The 19,292-nt window shown below is 51.5% G+C and overlaps 2 protein-coding genes across 10 annotated transcripts in view; both read left to right on the plus strand.

Moving 5' to 3' along the window:
- KIAA1671 (KIAA1671 ortholog) overlaps positions 1-8,734 on the plus strand; it is a 202,133-nt gene extending 193,399 nt beyond the window's left edge. For 7 of the 9 annotated variants that reach the window (XM_072802991.1, XM_072802993.1, XM_072802994.1 and 4 more), the window contains 2 exons: positions 1,870-1,952; positions 3,501-8,734. In XM_072802991.1, coding sequence (XP_072659092.1) covers positions 1,870-1,948 — 79 coding nt within the window. In that variant the 3' untranslated portion in view covers positions 1,949-1,952; positions 3,501-8,734. Of the gene's footprint in view, positions 1-1,869; positions 1,953-2,859; positions 3,082-3,500 lie in introns of those variants that run through there. The other 2 variants (XM_072802995.1, XM_072802996.1) reach the window with 2 other exon arrangements.
- CRYBB3 (crystallin beta B3) lies at positions 1,909-17,229 on the plus strand. Its single transcript, XM_072803001.1, has 6 exons — positions 1,909-1,952; positions 12,306-12,400; positions 13,909-14,027; positions 14,581-14,713; positions 15,445-15,587; positions 16,947-17,229. Exons 2-6 carry the CDS (start codon positions 12,326-12,328, stop codon positions 17,110-17,112), a joined length of 636 nt encoding a protein of 211 aa, XP_072659102.1. The 5' UTR covers positions 1,909-1,952; positions 12,306-12,325; the 3' UTR covers positions 17,113-17,229.
- The last annotated feature ends 2,063 nt before the right edge of the window (positions 17,230-19,292 follow it).

Raw genomic sequence — 19,292 nt, forward strand, 5'->3', positions numbered from 1 at the left:
GCTCTGAAGACACCAGAATTGCAGGGCTGCTCTGGAGTCAGCTGAAGGCTCCAGCATTTCTCCAGGGCTGGGGAAGCCCCCTGACCAGGGTCTCGAAAGCACCTCTGGAGGCCTGGTCTGGTGCCTCTGCCATCAGGTGACACTTGCCTGGGGGACCCCAGAGTCCTGTCTGCCCAAAGGACCTCTCCTTCCTTGCATACTCCTCATCCCACCCCAGCTAGATGAGCGAGTTCCCTGAGACCTCTCAGGCCTTGGGGTCAGGAGCTTTCTCTGAGGTCAACACAGGTCAGATCTTGTGAGTGCTATGTTTAATTATAAAACTAGTATATGCTCACCATACTAGACCACAGTGTGACGTTGGGGCATCTCTCCTGTCATTTTAAGTCTTAAAATGTAGTTGAGGGGATCCCTGGGTGGCTCAGCAGTTTAGCTCCTGCCTTCAGCCCAGGGCGTGATCCTGGAGTCCCGGGATCGAGTCCCATGTCGGGCTCCTTGCATGGAGCCTGCTTCTCCCTCTGCCTGTGTCTCTGCCTGTCTCTCTGTATATCTCTCATGAATAAATAAATAAAATCTTTAAAATAAAATGTAGTTGAGATTACAATTATATATACATAGTTTCTTTTCTGTTACATATTTCATGTGGTCATTTTCCCAAAGCCATTAAACATCTTCATAAAAATGATATTTTTTTTCAAAGAATGATGACTTTATGGCTTTTGTTAAAATGGTGTGTTCTCACTACAAGCGATTCTGAGAATACAGGAAAGTACATGAAGAAAGTAAAAAATAAAAAAGAAGTGTCACCACTGAGATGGTGGCTGCTCAAATGTATTCACTTTGAGAAAATTCACTGACATGTGCACAGGTCACAGGTTTGAGTGGTTTGAGTACTTTTCTGGATGTGTGTTCTTCAATTTAAAGAAGCTAAAACAAATCTTACCCACCCCCCATCCCCCGCAAACAATCATGTTTCATTATTTGGTGAACATAAGGCATCTATCTGTGTCTTATGGGTATTGCATTAGACAGTGTTCTCCAAAGAAACAGAACCAATAGGATGTATATATACATGTACACAAACAGAGCAGGGGGAGGGAGGAAGGGAAGAGGAGAGAGAGAGAGGGAGGGAGAGAAAGAGAGAGATGTTGAGAAACAGCGAAAGAGAGAGAGAGATTGAAATTTATTTTAAGGAATTGGCTCACATGATTATGGGTACCACCAAGTCCCAAATCTGCATGGCAGGCTGTTAGGCTAGAGACTCAAGGAAGAACCAGTGTTGTAGTTTGAGTCACAAAAGCAGTCTTTTATCAAAATTCTCTCTTCTTCTGGGGAGGTCAGTCTTTTCCTATTAAGGTCTTCAACTGATTAGATGAGGCCCACCCATAATACCGAGGGTAATCTGCTTTACTCAAAGTCTACTGATTAAAATATTAATTTCACCTTAAAAAATACCTTCACAGCACCATCTAGAATAATGTTTAGCCAAATATCTAGGTGCCGTGGCCTAGCCAAGTTGACACATACAATTGACCATCACAGGCATTTACATGGGTAGAGAGCAATAAGGATGGAGACGTGCCTGGGTGACAAATGGATAGACGGAAATAAATTCTTGTGTCAACGTGACTTCACAGCTGCCATTATTTCATAGAATGGTGATTTACTTACCATTCCTTGATGTTGGGTGCTTTGTTTAATTCCTGTATCTTGCTCATCAATCACAATAACATAGGTACCTTCACCGCCTGTACGTGCCCAGCTCAGCAGCACCTGGGTGCTGTGGGTGCAGGGTCAGCTTCCTCCCAGCCCTGCCTGCAAGGAGTCCTAAGTCTGGCACACACTTGACTGTGTCTGGCTTTGTGGTTTCAGGTCGGAAGAGCCCTCTCCCCAGTGGTTAAAGGAGCTAAAATCCAAGAAGAGACAAAGCCTGTATGAGAACCAAGCTTGAGCAGGTATGAGGGGAGGGTGTGGTGGAGAACCTGGGGAGAGCCTGCAGTCCAAGGAGTGGAGATCCTGGACTGGGAGTCAAAGGGTTAGAGTCTCGAGGTGTTGCACTCTAGGAGAGAGAAGAGAAAATGGGTGCAAGTGTCCTGGGTTCCTCTAAAGGGAGCAGTGAGGATCTGTTCTCTTAGGGGAAAAAACCCAGGTGGACAGCCTGGTCGAGGAGCCAGATAACCTAGGCTCTGGGCTCACACACTTCTCACGGCATCTCAAAACCCTTTTATAAAGTGGAAAGGCAGGACATCAGAGGTTAGCCTAATCTGAAACGTCTCCAGTTTTTACCTTCATATACCACCTGTATAATTAAAAATTATTTTGAACAAAAAAGATTTAAAAGGTGAGATGATTAAATATGCCCTGGTGTAGGTCCCACATGACTTCACATCTCGAACTTCAGGCTCTCAGTAAAAAGGGGTAACAGCGCCCATGTCACCAAGTGGTCCCCGGAGCTCACTGAGGATGCACTAAAGTGCTGGTGGTCAGTCCTAGGTGTAAGAGCACTCGCTTCCTGCTCCATAAAAAGTTGGCTCTGATGTGAGTAGCACAGGAGACCCACCAGCGCTTTACCCAGAAAACACAACAAAGCATTTTCAGGTCCTCCTTAGTGGCAAAACCTGACCTGCATGGATGTCTGTACTTTACACTGCAGGTATATTATGGGGGCGTTACATAGTATGTTTGTAGATATGTCACATAATGTATATTTATGCATATATGCGTGTATATATGTGTATATAATAACCTCTCCCCCACCCACCCGATTTCTAAATCCCAGGTAAATCTGCACTCAAGGGTTTGGGATAAGGAATCTGACCCTGTGTTTATTTTGTGTTTAGCACTATACATGTAATATTTCAGTTAACCTTCCAGCAGTACACCTGAGGAAACAGGCTGGAGTCCTAACCTGCCCTTCCACCTGCCCACCGTCCTCACCCCACTCCGAAAGAAAGAAAGAAAGAAAGAAAGAAAGAAAGAAAGAAAGGAAGGAAGGAAGGAAGGAAGGAAGGAAGGAAGGAAGGAAGGAAGGAAGGAAGGAAAGAAAGAAAGAAAGAAAGAAAGAAAGAAAGAAAGAAAGAAAGAAAGAAAGAAAGAAAGAAAGAAAGAAAAGAAAGAAAGAAAGAAAGAGTAAGAAGGAATTAAAGAAAAAAGGACACCTGGATGGCACAATGGTTGAGCATTGAGTGTCTGCCTTTGGCTCAGGTCATGATCCCGAGCCCGGGGTCCTGGGATCAAGTCCCGCATCAGGCTCCCTACAGGGAGCCTGCTTCTCCCTCTGCCTGTGTCTCTGCCTCTCTCTGTGTGTCTCTCATGAATAAATAAATAAAAATCTTTTTAAATTTTTTTTAAAAAGAAGGAAAAAAAAGTCATCTTTCCTGGCCTGTGGCTTGTGGGGATGGCCATCTTGGAGAATACCAGAAAAGGTTTAAAGGCTTGATGGCAGAGACACATAGGGTCACATGTTCCCCTTGCTGACACCAGGACTGTCCCTTCCTCTCCAGACAGGGGACACTGCCACGTCTAATGAACAGAAGCCTTAACTGTCAGAACCCGAAGATGAGGCCACGCTGATGTCATTCCTCCCTGCACATGGTTACCGACCTGGGCCCTTCCAGTTGGGTGGAGAACACTATCCAGCGCCTCCTGCCCCTCTGCAGACTCTCCCCGGATCAGGGCGGGAAGACCCACCGTCCTCAAGCACTTGCACGTCTCCCCAGACAGCACTTCAAGCTGAGAACAAAGCCAGGCTGCCCAGAATTGTCCATGCTGGTGGTTTTGTGTTTTATGTAAAAATGTGTGTTTCTGCCTACTTTAGACATCACTCCAGGAACATCAGTTTGAGGCTGGACCATCTCCCTGGGTTCCGGAAAACACCTGTATTGTGAAAGCACCTCTTTCTCCAGGGCAAGTCTCTTTCAAAAGCATATTTCCAAGGAAGAAGAAACTCTGTTTCCTGCTGTAATTGTGGTCCAGGGCAGCATTATTGGGTTGGGTTTTGATTGCTTTTTTGGTGAGTTCCATCTCCCTCCCTCTCAAAGAATCAGCAGTTCCAATTTTTTGTAAACGTACCACCCTCATTTCAAGTATATTTATCCTTACAATGGGGCTGTGTGCATAGTTGACTTGTTCATTATCTATCACTTTTATTTGCTTTAGAAGGCGTTAAAGCAATAATTCAGCCAATTTTCTTTGAAATTTGATATGTATGTATGTTTTTTACGTTAAAGAGCAGAAGGAAAGATGTATGAATAATTTGCTTGAAGTATCTGATCATCTCAGGTTATCTTACCCCATCCATGCTTTTAACAAAAACTCCAATTGTCATCTTTGTGTGTATAATGTTTTTCTTGGTTTCTCTTCATTTGAGCTCTGGTTTCTGTGGAGTGACCTTTGTCCCTTGGCCTCAAGGGTTCATAAACTGCAGCCCAAATGTGGTGCCTTTTCCACTCAAACATCAGACCCGCCCTGAGAATTTTTTTCTCCAGTCTTTTTTGAACACCACCGGAGTTGCCAGCATGGAAGAGCCATTCCAGATTGGAACAAATGGATGAATGGGGGGGTTCTTCTGCTTCTTCTCACCTCTTCCTTCTACCACTTCCCCGCCCCACCCCCTGCCAACCCCACCCAATTGAGTGCTCCCTCAAGGTCCAAATGTAGGAAGGGAGGTCTTGTTGAAATCCTTCTCTGGACAGAAGTACTGGATGCTAGGTGACAAAGTGTAGGATTTGCCTTGCCTTTTTTCTTTCTTGCTAACCCTAAGCTCATTCCCAGGAATATCTAAGACCTCTGGGGGTTGTAGGCACTCTCTACATGGTCTTTCTTTTTGGAAATCCTCAACACCAGCCTCCTTCACCTGTGAAACCCAAGGATCCAGCAAACACCCCAGATATTCTTGACTGGCCACCCGCCATGCCTGGAGTTGCCATAAACTTTGTGCCAACCTTCTCTGGGAGATGCCCATTGCTGAGAAAGATGCTTGGGCAGTTCATTGGACCCCCTGTGACTGCTGAGGGGCCCCTGGGCTGAGTTTCCTAAGGCTAGATATGGAAGGGATGGGCCTCGCGCATACCCACCCATTGACTTCCCAAGACATGAAAATCTTTCTTGATAAATCCATTTGCAAATGGTGTCAAAACATCCCTTCCTTCTCCCTGGCCATGTCTTCAGGAGTCTCCATTTGTCTCCCCATCTCTTCTTCCTCCCTTATCACCTTTGACCATCTCTTCCTTCTCTTGGGAGTGGGGGTCAGGGGTACAGGTCAATCCTGTTTTTCCAGGTTCAACTGAAGCCCTGCCCCCTTCCCTGTCAGGTTAGCTGAACTTCGGCTACCGATGGGCAGTTGTGCGGTTGTAGATCCTGTCACCCACCCAGCCTTTTCCATCTGGAAGCCTCATGCATCTGTGTCTAGAGATTTGGCCTACTTGATAATAGTTTGTGTTCTTTTTGTTCTCCGAGTTAGTGGTCAATCAGTTCTCTGTGGCCTTTGGGTGGAGATACAATTCCTCTAAGAACTGCATCTTTGGGTGATTTTTCTTTTCTTTCCTTTTCCTTCTTAAGTAGGCTCCATGCCCAGTGTGGAGCCTAGCTAGCACAGGGCTTCAACTCACAACCCTGAGATCAAGACCTGAGCTAAGATCAAGAGTCAAATGCCTAACTGACTGAGCCCACCCAGGTGTCCCTAGATCTGGTTAATGTTTTAAAACAATTTTCATGCAATGGCTTTCCAGGTCAGTAAGTCCCCTTTAAAGGCACTCATGCTCTGACCCTGACTCTTTCTGTCTGTCTGTCTTTCCTTCAGGTGGGAAGGGCCCCTTGGTACCATCCTGGTCAGTAGAAATTGACCTGCTGTGTTCAATGAGATTATAGATACTCACCATGCAGAACTCTCCAATCCTTAATGAGATGTGTCTTAGCCCAAATATACTCAACACGAAAGAACACTTGAACATGAGATTAACCTGGAGATCTTTTGCCTAACCTCCCACACCTTGATTGGAAATAAATATCCTTTAATTCCTTGGTGATTAGGACATTCAAAGTCCATCCTCTTGGGATTGAGGAGAACAGCCTCACCTCTTCCTGCAGAGCAGACATCACAGTGGGTCAGGAGCCACCCTCTCCACACAGGCTCCCCTTGACCTCTGGGTCCCACTACGCTCAGTGCAAGGAAGTTAGAAGTGACTGGTGCTTGGAACTTCTGCAGATGACTGGGCAAGCATATCATTGGTTTTCCCCTCTTCCTAAGCTGAGTGAACTCTTTGGCATTAAGCGAGTGGTTATATGCTAGTTTCTTGAGTTTGCCTGGAGCCTCTTTTTAAACTAACTTAATATGCCTTAATCGTTTGTATGCAATCAAATCACCTGCCCTCATCCAGGCACCTTCCTGGGGGTCTTTGGCTCTCCTTAAATGAGAGTCTTACACAGAATGCAAATCCCTATGTATGTACAATCTGTCTGTCTACAGACACACAAACACGCACGCACACACACAGACACACACACACCCTTTGCACATCAGCATTTTGACAGCTGGTCTTTTGATAAGTCTGTATCTTTTTCCCCCACCACAGATCCCCTTCTTCATGGTCCCTTGCCTGATGAAACAGAGGCCTTTAGCCTATGAAATCCCATGGCAAGGCCTCAAAAATCAGTGTTGTAGAGAATTCCTTGGTGCCACCAGAGAAATTCTGGCAAAACTGAAGCTTCGCATTGTTTCAGGTTGGGGGTTTTGAGTGACATTGACCTGACAGCCTCAGGTTACCGAGGATTCGGGAAAAGGACCATCAGATTGGGAAGTTTTCCAGGGGACAAGCCAAGTCCTATGCTTTCAGACAAATGTATTCACCTCTGTGTGTGCAGGAAAGTGAGGCCAGCTCTAGGTATTGCTAAGGAGAGAGCATAGCAATAGGCACAGGCCAGGGATCCCAGAGCTTAGAGGCTGTGCAGCAGAGTGGGGGAAACCATTGGCATGCTCTCCCCAACGAACAGCTCAGCTGCTTGCACCTGGTGCTGGTGGCTGCCTTGTCCATTTACACTTGCACATTTTTCATCATGATGCCCCCAGACTGCCCCCAGGAGCCAGGCATAATCACAAAGCTGAAAATCCACAGGCACATGGTCAGATCACCTCCAAAACTAAATGTTTTGGCAATGGTGACTTGGGCCTCTGTGGAAGACAATGTCCCAAGGAGAACGTTGTCAAGCCTGCCCCTCCCTCACCAGTTTGTTTCTCTCCCTCAGTCCCTGTGGTTCTCCCCCCTCCCCCACAGTCTCAGTCGCCTCCCTTAGTACAGGAAGTGAGGTTACTTAGCCCTTTGTGTAACTAGCGTTTCAAGGTGGGCCCGAGGGGAGATGTAGAGGCAGGAGAAAAGCTCTGTCCAATGGGAGACACCCTCCCCGCTAATTTACGCCATGGCAAGTCACTACAGTAATGGAGAAACCTCCTACAGCCTCAATTGTGCCTTTCTTCCTCTACCACATGTTAAAACGTGGAAGCAAAACCCCCATGGCATCATGATTCTACGGGGTAAGAGGGACAGTGTTGACAAGGAGGGGACCACCTGAAGCAGGCAGGACCCACTCCACATCTGGAAGGGAATCCTCCTGGGGCTATAGCCACCTAGGGAGCCGTGGATCTGGGCTCTGCTGAGAAGCTGCTACTAGTCAACCCTGTTGGGATTTGGGGCAAACTGATGTTCTGGAAACGTAGAGCCACTTAGAAAGTCAGTCGGCTGGAGTGAGCTGGGTCTTTGCCAGTCTCTCTCCTTTAGCTCCCACCACCCCACCCCTCTAGAATTTACTTTCTTTTGTTTGGATTGGTTCCTGCAGGAAGGGGTGCAGAAATCTGTCCTAGAAAGTCAGCCTGAGGTTCCTGGCAAGTTAACCCTGAAAATCAATCAGTCTCTCCCACACCCCCAAATCTCCTTAAATAGTCCCCCTCTAACCTGGTGCCCTAAGATGTCCCTCCATGAATCAGACTGGCCCTTTGATTTTTTTTTTTGACAATCTCCAGTGGTGTCACACCTGCATAACAAACAAACAAAAAATCATGCCGTTGTCTAAGGAACAATTTGAGCTTTTTTACTGGTCTCATTCCACATAGCCTTATAGATCCTGTAAATAGGGGGCTCGCAAAAGTAATATATTGTGTTATGGGAGATATTTTGTACTGTGTCGTTTCCTAAGTCATACCAATATCCTAGAAGTGATGCACTTCCCAGATGATTCTGATCCTCAAAACACTTTGTAAATTGGGGGGAGTGGAAATACATATAAATATATTATATATTTTCCTAGCCTTTCTTCTGGGTCCCTTCCTGAGATATTTGAATCATGGTAGAAAAGAAATTCGAGTCCTGTGTGTAAGGAAGTTACACCTGCTGGCGTTCTTGCAATTGCCTTATCAATTCACAAGCTCTAGGGGGTTCTGAACAGAAGGTGGACGACAGGCACTTTATCCAATCCCAGAAAGAATCTCTAATCACGTGACTGAGAATTCATCGAGAAAAACCTATATTTTTAATGTTAAAACAAATGGGGCTTCCTGGACCTCACAGAGTATTGGCTATCTACAAGTGCTTTTATATTTTGTAACTGTAAAGAGGTTTCATATGCGCAGAACAGTCGGGAATCTGGTCAACTGCCGTCAAACAGGATGACCTTTGCATGTACAAAGACGTTGCATTCAGACCATGAAAATAGCAAATAAAGCTTCGATGCAAGTTGCACTGGAGAACTTGGTGTGTCAGTGTGTGGATGAATGGGCTCTCCCATGCATGCACGCCCGTCACCAGCTGAGTCGGTCTGTTGTCTGTGCTGAGCTGGGGGCCACGTGGCGGGAAGCGGGGAGCTGGGGTCCCGGGAGAGGGGACCCATAGAGACAAAGCAGGATTTCCATTCAACGTGGGCTTGAATCCTCGCCCTGCCGCCTCCTGGCTGTGGGATATCGCTGAGCATCGGAGCTCCAAAATGGGGGTGTGATAGTGATGTTAGCAAGATTTAAGGCACTAGTTCTCAACTCAACTAGGTGGATTGTGCCCCGCTTGCCACCCCATGACATCTGGCCATGACGGAAGACATTTTCAGTTATTACAGAGAGGGAAGGAAGATGCTACTGGCATCTAATGGGTAGAGACCAAGGATGCTGCTCAATATCCCGCAGTGCACAGAACGGCTTCCCCACCACCAAGAGTTAACCGGCCTCAGATGGCAATAGTGCTGATCTGAGAACTCTAGACTAAGGAAACATGGCAATGCAAAGGTCCTGGGGATACAATAGGTCCTCAGGATCCTAAAGGATCTGATGGAAGGAAGTCACGCCACCTCTTTCTTCCCCCGTAGATCCCTAGCATGTGGTGGCCACGTCCCAAGTAATGGGGTCGTATCCAACGCTGTTCATGGTCACCAGCTGGAGGTTGTCCATTGGTTTGAACCGTCAATAGCGGGCCAGATCCTCAGTGAATGGAAGCAGGCACTTTGTTACATGATCTCTCCATGGTTCTCCATGTACAGGTGTTGCTCTGACCTCCAGCGACTCACCCAGGGTCACACAGGTCCACCTGCTTTCAGAGGCCAGCAGCCACACACAGTGTCCCACCGCCATCTCCAGGGGTGCAGGGTAACCGGGTTTTAGGCTGACTGGAGGATTTTAGCCAAAAATAATAAAACCAAGTCCTGTTTCGTAACCATTCACTTCTTGGCCCTCTCTTCATTTTAGTCTTCCAATAATATTTAATTATAATTTAAAAATGCATGGGCCTAGGTTTTGGTTTGGGTTTGTTTTTTGGTTTCTGTGTGTTTAGGTTTGTTTTTTTTTGAGGGGGGATCATAGATAAGGTGACTGTCATGATCACCTTTATTTCTATTGAGGCTAAGATCTGGTGCCTGCGGCAGGCCACCCCCTCCTCCTTCTGGGTAAGGGACCTCACCTCTCTGAAGTCAATTTCTGAGCCACTCATAAAAGTGGGGGATCATAGTTCATTCCCTAAAGAGGGCTGTGTGGGGCAGCCCAGGTGGCTCAGCTGTTTAGCACCGCCTTCAGCCCAGGGCGTGATCCTGGAGACCCGGGATCGAGTCCCACATCGGGCTCCCTGCATGGAGCCTGCTTTTCCCTCTGCCTGTGTCTCTGCCTCTCTCTCTGTGTGTCTCTCATGAATAAATAAAATAAAAATCTTAAAAATAAATAAATAAAAATCTTTAAAAAAATAAAGAGGGCTGAGTGAGGGTGAAATAATGTTCATGAAGCTGGCACAGTGCCTTGCACACAGTGGGTCTTCAATAAATGGTAGTGTGTGTTGCATATGCCTTCTACATAAAGAAAATCAATCTTTATTGGGTCTGTTAGCACATCCCATGGAAACCCAATTTGGGGGTTATATTTAGGGTGATCTGACTTAAAATTTAGGCCATATAGCACATAGGAAAACAGTGATCTGGGGCCCCTCGATTTAAGAGCTGGTGTCACCCAAATAGGAAGGTGATGGCTCTAGAAAGCCAAAGAAAGGGAGTTAGGGGGCACTGAAGAGCTCACACCCTGATGCTCCCCTGCCCCCCGGCGCTATCAGGCTTCCCACAAAGCTGATGAGGTCTGTCTGCTCCCGGAAGCCATCAGGGGCCACGGCGGAGCACACGGCACTGGGGCCTCCCTGGACCTGCTATTGGAGTGCAGTGGCCTGAGCAGAATCGGGTGGACAGGGCGCTGCCTCAGCAGGCCGGGATGTGCTGGGCTGTCGAAAAGCGCCCATAAATAGGACACCCCGAGCAAAGGTGGACTGAGTCCGCAGCCGGTGCTGGCCCCTCTCTTCTTCCTGAGACTACAGCAGCAGGTCCATTCTGGGACGGGCAGGGGCAGGGAGGCGAGAGCTACCCCGGCTGGTCCAGACCTTTGGGAATCTCCGAGGGGCAGGCACGGCTGGCCCCTGCACAAACCGGGGATTCACCCAAGGCCTGGAGCCAAGAGGGAGGACCCGATACAGCTGCCAAGCCCAACTGCTGTCAGAGGGAGGTGGCCAGGGCTGAGCCCCTGGGCATGTGCTTTGCGGAGGGGGGGCCCAAAGACCAAGCACGGCTGAGGAAGGGGCGTGAGCAAATCTGGGGGGAGGGGCTGCCAAGGATGCTGAGAGTCTCCATGAGCCGGACCAGGCCGTATGTCCTGCTGAGGCCGGGTGTAGGCAGGATGGGCAACCTGAGGGCTTTGCATCACTAGGCCTGTGGCCAGAGCATACGGGCCATGCAGCTGTGCCTGGGCCGTGGTGGGGAGCAGCGGCTGTGGGGTGGCGATGTGTGTGCCTTGTGGACCACCGTGGATGTCTAAAGTGGGCATGGGGTGTGTGTGTGTGTGTGTGTGTGTGTGTGTGTGTGAGAGAGAGAGAGAGAGAGAAAGAGGGGGAGGCCGTCGTGTTCAGTGGGTGGGATGTGACTGTGTACAAGGATCACAGGAGCTTGAGTGTGTGCACGTGCATCCGTGTGCGTGTGCTGATAAACTGGAGAACAGTCCCGTGTGTCTGTGTTTCACAGGGATCATGAGGATCCTCCCATGATGACCTCATTGTGACTATCTCGGGGCTGTGTTGTGTGTCACGGTCCCCACAGGGATGAAGGGGAACTGTCTCTCTGTGTCTGTGTCTCTTTAAGTGGCTGGTACACAGTAGGAGATCCATAAATGCATGTGGAATGAGTAACTGAATGTATGGAAACTGGGCTGCAGCAGGTGTCCCAGCACCCAGTCCCACATCCTGCGTTCTCTAGACGTCTGTCTGTCTGTCCATCTCTCACCAGTCTGTGGTCTCCCGCTCATCCCGTCACCCAGCGCCAGGCCAGGCACCGCGCAGGTGCTCGTGGAATCTCTGATGGACAAAAGATAATAGCTCAGAGCTCAGAGATGGGAGAGATCCCTGCAGAAAGGGACCTCCGAAGCCCACCCTCTGGCCAGGGTCCAGAGCTGGTGTGTCCACACAGAGCTTGAAGAACCCTGTGTGGGGAAGCAGTTGAGTGTAGGAGGAGGGCACGTGCTTTGGAGCCAGGCCCAATCCTGGCCACCACCTCACTGCGTGCCTTGGGGAAGTGGCTTCACTTCACTGGGCCTCAGAGTTTCCCCCTAAAAAACAGGGATCCTGATCCTATGACTGTCCCAGTCCTTGTGGCCCATGACAGGTGCTCAGTGGATGTTTGTTGAATGACTGAAAGACCGAATGCAGTGAGTGATAACTCATAGGCAGCAAGGCTCTGTAGCTCATCCTTGACTTCAATGACATCGACACCTGGTTTGGCCCGGGTGGACCTGGTGACTCGTTTTCCTTTGGTTGAAGCCAGAGGTGTTCCTGGGGAGATGGCTGAACAGCACGGAGCTCCGGAGCAGGCTGCAGCTGGCAAGAGCCATGGAGGCCTAGGGGGCAGCTACAAGGTACGGGGCAGGGAGGGGTCCCGGGGGCTGAGGGCCTGGGGCTGCTCTTGGGTCTCAGGGCCAGCTTCCCCTGCCAGGCAGCCCCCCTCCAGAAAGGAGCAGCGGCCCTTCCGGCCACTGGGGGCCAGGAAAGACACCTCACTCACCACGATTTTACTGCATCTTCTCTCTTTTGTGTCCTCACCTGCAGAATAGAACTGGTCACACAAACGCAGCCCGTCTCAGTGGGGCACAGAGGCCAGGGGGTTTCAGGAGACATGGTGCTGACCCTCCTGCCTGACCTCAGTCCACTTCCCTGGCTTCTCTGGGCCTCACCAGCCCCATCTGGAAAATGGGAACAGTGCTCACTGTCTCAGGCCCCAGAGCTGGTGCTAAGGAGGATTCCAACAGCTGGGATTTGTTGGCTCTTCCCTCTCTGAGCTGTCCTTGGGGGCTTTAATCTGAGAGAGGGTCTGAGGATGGATTGACTGAAGGGATTACTGTGGGCAGGAGCATTTCTGTGGACCTGCTGGTGGCATTAAGGAGAGTGAAAGAGAAGCGAGGTCTGCCTGGCCCTGGGCCTGATTGGTGGGAGCACAGGGTTGGTCTAGGGCCTTCTAAAGGCCTTTGCAAAGCCCCAGGGGCAGCTGCCCACCAAGAAGGTGGATGCCACTGCCAGTCCTTCCCGGTTCCCCTGGCACCTGTGGGCCTTGCCCTGGGTACACCATGGTGAGAAAAGAGCCAGCTGACTTACTGAATCCTGGTGCCTCCGCCTAATTTGCTGTGCAGCCTGGGACAAGTGGCTTAGGCTTTCTGAGCTTTCTATAAAATGACCAGAACATATATACCCCAGGGACCTTCTACAAAGACAGTTTGTGCTTCTAGGTGGAGAAGAGAGGCAAAGCCCTTCTCTTCCTTTTATTTTTTTAAAATTTTACATTTATTCATGAGAGACAGAGAGAGAGGCAGAGACACAGGTAGAGGGAGAAGCAGGCTCCCTGTGGGGACTTGATGTGGGACTCGATCCCGGACCCGGGAGCCACCCAGGCGCCCCAGCCCTCCTCCTCCTTGGCAGCCTCTTCCTCTCTGGGCCTGGGTCAGGTGAAGGTCAATCCGGAGGCTGCAAACTGGTGTTACCCTCCGTCAGGCACACGGACATTTCACATTAAGGGAAATATAGATTTCTGGCCTCTCTTGAAAAGTTTAACACGGGGCCCACGTTCCCTCCTGGCCATAAGCGGCTTCATTTCCCTCCCGTGGGTCGCTTCGCTCCTCAGCTCGGCCCGGTTCCTGCCAGGTACTTGCAATCCCTGGTTGGACGTTCCCGGAGGCGTTCCCTCCGTGGCCACGACGGGGCAGTGCAAGCCCGAGGCCGAGGCTGGCTGTGGCCGTGCGGGTACCTGCCCCGCAGTGCCCCAAGGAGGAGAGGACGGCGCGGGCGGTGGGGGCTGGGGCTGGGGCTGGGGCTGGGGCTGGGGCTGGGAGCGCGACCCCGACCCCGTGGGATGCTCAGGACGCGGCCCTTTCAGGTGATCGTGTACGAAATGGAGAACTTCCAGGGCAAGCGGTGCGAGCTCTCGGCTGAGTGCCCCAACCTGACAGAGAGCCTGCTGGAGAAGGTGGGCTCCATCCAGGTGGAGTCTGGGCCGTGAGTACCTGCACCCCCAGCCCCCTCCTCACAGCCCTGAGCTTTCTGAGAATCAGGAGGTCCCGGTCCCGGTTCTGGATCTGCAGTGGGGCCTTAAGCAACTCCCTTCCCATCTCTGGCCTCAGTTTTCCCATCTGTCAAATGGGAATAACAGTGGCGTGCGCTTCAGATGGAGTTTTTGCGAAAATGAATAGAAAGATACACATAAATAATAGCAATATAATAATAACGAGGATGAGGAGGAGGGAGAGGAACTGTCTTCGGATTACCTACTGTGTGCCGGACATCGTACTAAGGCCTTTCCTGAGCACCTACACAGGGGCCGCTGCGCATAAAATAGACTTCATACTGTCTCCCAGGATGATTTTCTGGCTCAGAGTCTCAGCTTCCAGTATGTTCTAGGAGCTCCTTAAATACTTGGACCAGGGATCCGTGGTAGGGTTGGAGGGAGGGTTCAAGGCCAAAGGTCAGCAGCTTGGAGGCCCTCCCCTCACTAGACACGGGTCCTCCCTCGGAAGCAGCGGTGGCGACCCGGGCCTGTTGCCTCCCACAGGTGGCTGGCGTTCGAGCGCAGAGCCTTCCGCGGGGAGCAGTTTGTCCTGGAGAAGGGCGATTACCCTCGCTGGGATGCCTGGTCCAACAGCCACCACAGTGACAGCCTCCTGTCCCTCCGGCCTCTGCACATCGTAAGTACCGCCCCTGGCACTCCGGGGAGCTCCGAGAAGCAGGACATGCTGGGAGCTGGCGGGCCAGGGTCCCTGCCTCCGTCATCTCTGACCTAAATGATCGCATGCGACCGGAGGCAGGTGGCTCTGGAATTGTCACTGGGCTGGGGATCGGGACAGCAGGATGCACATCTTGACTTCGCCAGCACGGCACTGACACTTCCCTGGGGAGCCCTGTGTAAATCAGAAGCCTCGTGACCCGGTCTCGGCTCAGTATCCCACAGTGACACTTTCAAATGTCACTCTGCTGCCCCACCAGCTTACCCCTCGCTCGGTGGCTGCCCCAGCCCTTCCTCCTTGTCACAGCACCTGCTGCCTGCTTGCAGGACTGCGGGAGGAAAGCTAAGACCATGTCAGAACCTGGCTTAGCAAGGAGGGACTCCTCCTACGTTACTCATGTTTATCTCCTTCCCGCCTCTCTGTGCCTCGGTTTCCCGATCTGCTAAATGGTGGAGTTTCCCAAGAGCTGATAAGGGCCCCTGGCGGTTTCCTGGCTCCGGGGGCTCTAAGATTCCTAAGGACCCGCCCTAGCGCCGTCCCTCCCGCAGGCCTCTGGGGACTGCCTTCCCTGGGGCCGTGGGCTTGGGGGTGGGCGTGACCCCGTGGCCCTGGAGCCTCTCGGCACCTCAGCGCCCCTGCTCCGAGCCTGGGAGCAGCCAGCTCACCCCGTGATAACCCCCCCCTCCCCCCAGGATGGCCCAGATCACAAGCTGCACCTGTTCGAGAACCCAGCCTTCAGCGGCCGCAAGATGGAGATAGTGGACGACGACGTGCCCAGCCTCTGGGCGCACGGCTTCCAGGACCGCGTGGCGAGCATCCGGGCCGTCAACGGGACGTAAGGGACCCAGCCCCCACTCCTGCCCCTGCGCCGCCTCGCCCCAGATACAATCTCCATTCACTGTGCTTGCTGCCCCGCATGACCCTGGTTCACAGCCCCACTCCAGAGCCCCGGGCTGCAAATGCCTAACTGCTCACATTCCTGTCCCATTGGATTTCCAGCAAGCTTTGACTTGTAGGAGGTTTTATCTTTATTTTCTTTTTTAAAGACTTTATTGATTTATTCATGAGAGACACACAGAGATAGGCAGAGGGAGAGGCAGAGACACAGGCAGAGGGAGAAGCAGGCTCTGCAAGAGAAGCCCGATGTGGGACTCGATCCCAGGATCCTGGGATCATGGCCTGAGCCAAAGGCGGACGCTCAACTGCTGAGCCACCCAGGCATCCCTTATCTTTATTTTTTAATCAAGTGAATCTGTTCCTCCTACCTGTCCTTGTCTAAATATTTGCTCCTTTTTGAAACATCCCCAGACCCTTGAACTAATTCTCAGGGTTGAGTTTTTTTTTTTTTTTTTTTCTTTTCATAATCTTGGTCTTTGCCAAGGTAAGAAGTGACATAGTGATTCTCTAGGTATGGCCTGACTAGCACATAGGAGAGTACATAGTGCATCACCTCCTTCCTTCTAGGCTTACTAGCTCTGTTAATGCAACCTTAAGATCTCCTTCTCTTTGTCAGTGACTGCATCTCACCCTATGGGCTTGAGGTCTGGGCTTGAGCCTTGAAAGGTGCCGCCTCTCCCTGATAATAATTTATTCAACAACTTTTTACTGAGCATTTCCACGTGCAGCATATGGGGCAACAAGCGTTACACAGCCTCAAGAATCTTAGTCTGCTAGGGAGACACACAAGGAGACAGGTATCCACAATTGACAGGTATTCACAATTCACTGAGACCAGGACTGTGATGGGGGACACACGGGACACGCGGGAGCTCTGGGAGTCCCCACCGGGGAATGCCAACTCGATTCTGCCTGGGGGCGTCAGCCAGAATCTGAATCCCCCAGATTCAGTCCTGGGGGAGGAGACACACAAACTAGGATGTAAAGAATATGAATGAAAGGGGAGAGGGACACCGGGCAGAAGGACAGGACGTGTGACGGCTCAGAGACACTCCACTTCAAGGAAGGTAGAGCAAGCGAGGTTAGAGCATGGGGTGTGAAGAAAGAAGGTTGAGGGACGAGGCTGGAGACGGTTAGTGAAGGAGCAGCGTAGGGAGTTTGAATTCTCCCGAGGGCCCTGGGGAGCCAGGGAGGAATTCAGGCAGGCGGAGAGGGTGGTCCCATGCCGGCTTTAAGAGGCTCGGTGGGGCTGGAGGCGGGGGCCGTCCGTCCTCACCCCGACCTTGGTCCCCGGCAGGTGGGTCGGCTATGAGTTCCCGGGCTACCGCGGGCGCCAGTACGTGTTCGAGCGGGGCGAGTACCGCCACTGGAACGAGTGGGACGCTAACCAGCCGCAGCTGCAGTCCGTGCGCCGCATCCGGGACCAGAAGTGGCACAAGCGGGGCTGCTTCCTCAGCAGCTGAAGGGCACCCAGGCCCCAGTGGCCCAGACCCGCCCTGGGGGGCAGCAGAGGCAAGAAGAGGAGGCTCCAGGGCCAGGGTGATGGTGTGCTTGTCCCCCCTTCCCCGGAATCTGCTCAATAAAGCCTGGGGCCGGTCCCCCACCTGCCATGTTCCTCTGCGTCACTTCTTGAGGGGGCTGAGGCCTTAGGGCTCTGGGAACCCCCCAAGGGGGGCTGTGAGCCAGGCTCACACCATAGGCTCTAGTTGTTTTAGGCAGTCACATGCACATCTTGCACTGACTTTGTGTTTGTTTTCCTCTCTGTGTTTCCATCTGTCAGTCTATCCATCCATCTATCCATCGTATCCATCCATCCATCCATCCATCCATCCATCCATCCATTTTTCCTTCCATCTTTCTGCTTTTCTTCTTTCCATTGATTTATCCATTCTTTCACCCACCCATCTTTTTATCCATCCTTCTATCCATTTGTCCATCAGTTCTTCTGTCCATCCATTCTCCCGTTGATCCATCCATTCTCTCTCTTGTCCATCCATCCATCCATCAACTCATCCATCCATCCTTCCATCCATCCATCCATCCATCCATCCATTGATTATCCATCATGTCCACCTCCATCTCTCTGTTAGTGTCTGCTTTCATTAGTTTATTCAGGAAATGCCAGGCCCTGTGTAAGGCCTGAAGACACAGCAGGGAACAAAACAAAGTCCTGCCGTCACAGAGTTCACCTTCTAGGGACACAGGAAACAAGTAGATTCCAAATATAATGTTAGGAGGTGGCAAGTGCTACAGGTAGGAAAGTGCAGTATTATGATGGGAGATGATGATTGACGGGGTCAGAGATCTCTGCTCTGAGCAGGTGACATTTGAATTGAGACCTGAATGAACATGAGAATATTCCAGGCAGAGGAATAATGGGTGTGAAGGTCCCAAGCAGGAGTATGGCGGGTGATGGAGACGTGGCGAGGAAGGCAGTCAGTCTAGAAAGGAGTAAGCAGTAGAATGGGGGAGTGATCAGGGAGGGAGGGGAGCCAGGGCAGTTAGAGCTTCGCAAACCCTTCTCTGAGGGAGGTGGGAGCCATGGAGAGTCTGGGAGAGGTGACGCATGACTTAACAGGATTGCTCTGGCTGTGGCACAGAGTATAGACCGTGGGGCTCTGGGGGACATGGGGAGACCAGCCGGGAGGCCATTAACTGAGCCACGATGGTGTGATCTCCCTGACTCTCTCTTCTCCCTGCATCAGTAGCTCTGTCCACCCCCCAGACGTCTTCGGTGGCCTTGGCTGGGGCACTGAGCCCCCACCCTGCCTCCCACCACTGACCGTGACTGCTCCGAGCCTCAGTGCCTTCCTCTGGCTGAAGGGTGATGCCACGGCAGTGCCAGTCATGAATGGGAGCCTCCTCTGGCCCCAGTGGGAGGAAGAGGGGGTGTCCCCTCTGACAGTCGGGTGACAGCTGGCTTCCTGCAGTCCCAGGGACCTGCCCTCAGCCTTCGCACCTCCATGAGCTGGTCCTGCATGTTTCCCAGACTTTGTTCCCCTGTTGTGCCCAGAGCCCATCCCCGCCACCTGCAGCCTCCCGGCAGCTGATGCAGCTGGTGTAGGGGAGGCCCGAGGGGGCCCCCGGAAGGCATTGAAAGGATTCCAGCAATTGTCAGTTACTTCATCCTGCGTATTTCAAAAATATGTATGCACAGCCCAGAAATCACCTTGAATTATTTTTACATCAGTGTGTAGGAGAGCTGGGTGGGGCGTCAGGCTCAGGGTGGAGGGAGAGGGGCACCCAGCACCCACCCCACCCCCTGAAAGGATGGCAGCACCCCCACTCCTCCCATCTCCCCACCCGCCGCCCCCAAGACCCACCCCCTCGTCCCTCTCACAGAGACCTTGTTTTGCTTTGTAAACTAGTCCTTTCTGAATGCTAGACCCAGTGCTAGGGCTGTTTGGACATCACCTGGGTCCCTGAACCCAAAGATGACCTTGGATGGCAGGCACAGTTGTTGTTTTTTCTAAGATTTTATTTATTTATTCATGAGAGACACAGAGAGAGGCAGAGACACAGGCAGAGGGAGAAGCAGGCTCCCTGCAGGGAGCCCGATGTGGGACTCGATCCCGGGACCCCAGGATCATGACCTGAGCCGAAGGCAGACGCTCACCACTGAGCCACCCAGCACCTGGAAGGC

Source organism: Canis lupus, chromosome 27 (assembly GCF_048164855.1).
Source record: "Canis lupus baileyi chromosome 27, mCanLup2.hap1, whole genome shotgun sequence".
Taxonomy (NCBI): domain Eukaryota; kingdom Metazoa; phylum Chordata; class Mammalia; order Carnivora; family Canidae; genus Canis; species Canis lupus.

Excerpts from the sequence above, each read along its gene's own strand:
- CRYBB3 (XM_072803001.1), top strand. The coding sequence starts at position 12,326 with ATGGCTGAACAGCACGGAGCTCCGGAGCAGGCTGCAGCTGGCAAGAGC. Across the intron at positions 14,028-14,580 it reads ATCCAGGTGGAGTCTGGGCC|GTGGCTGGCGTTCGAGCGCA; the intron begins GTGAGTACCTGC and ends TGCCTCCCACAG. Across the intron at positions 14,714-15,444 it reads CCCTCCGGCCTCTGCACATC|GATGGCCCAGATCACAAGCT; the intron begins GTAAGTACCGCC and ends CCCTCCCCCCAG.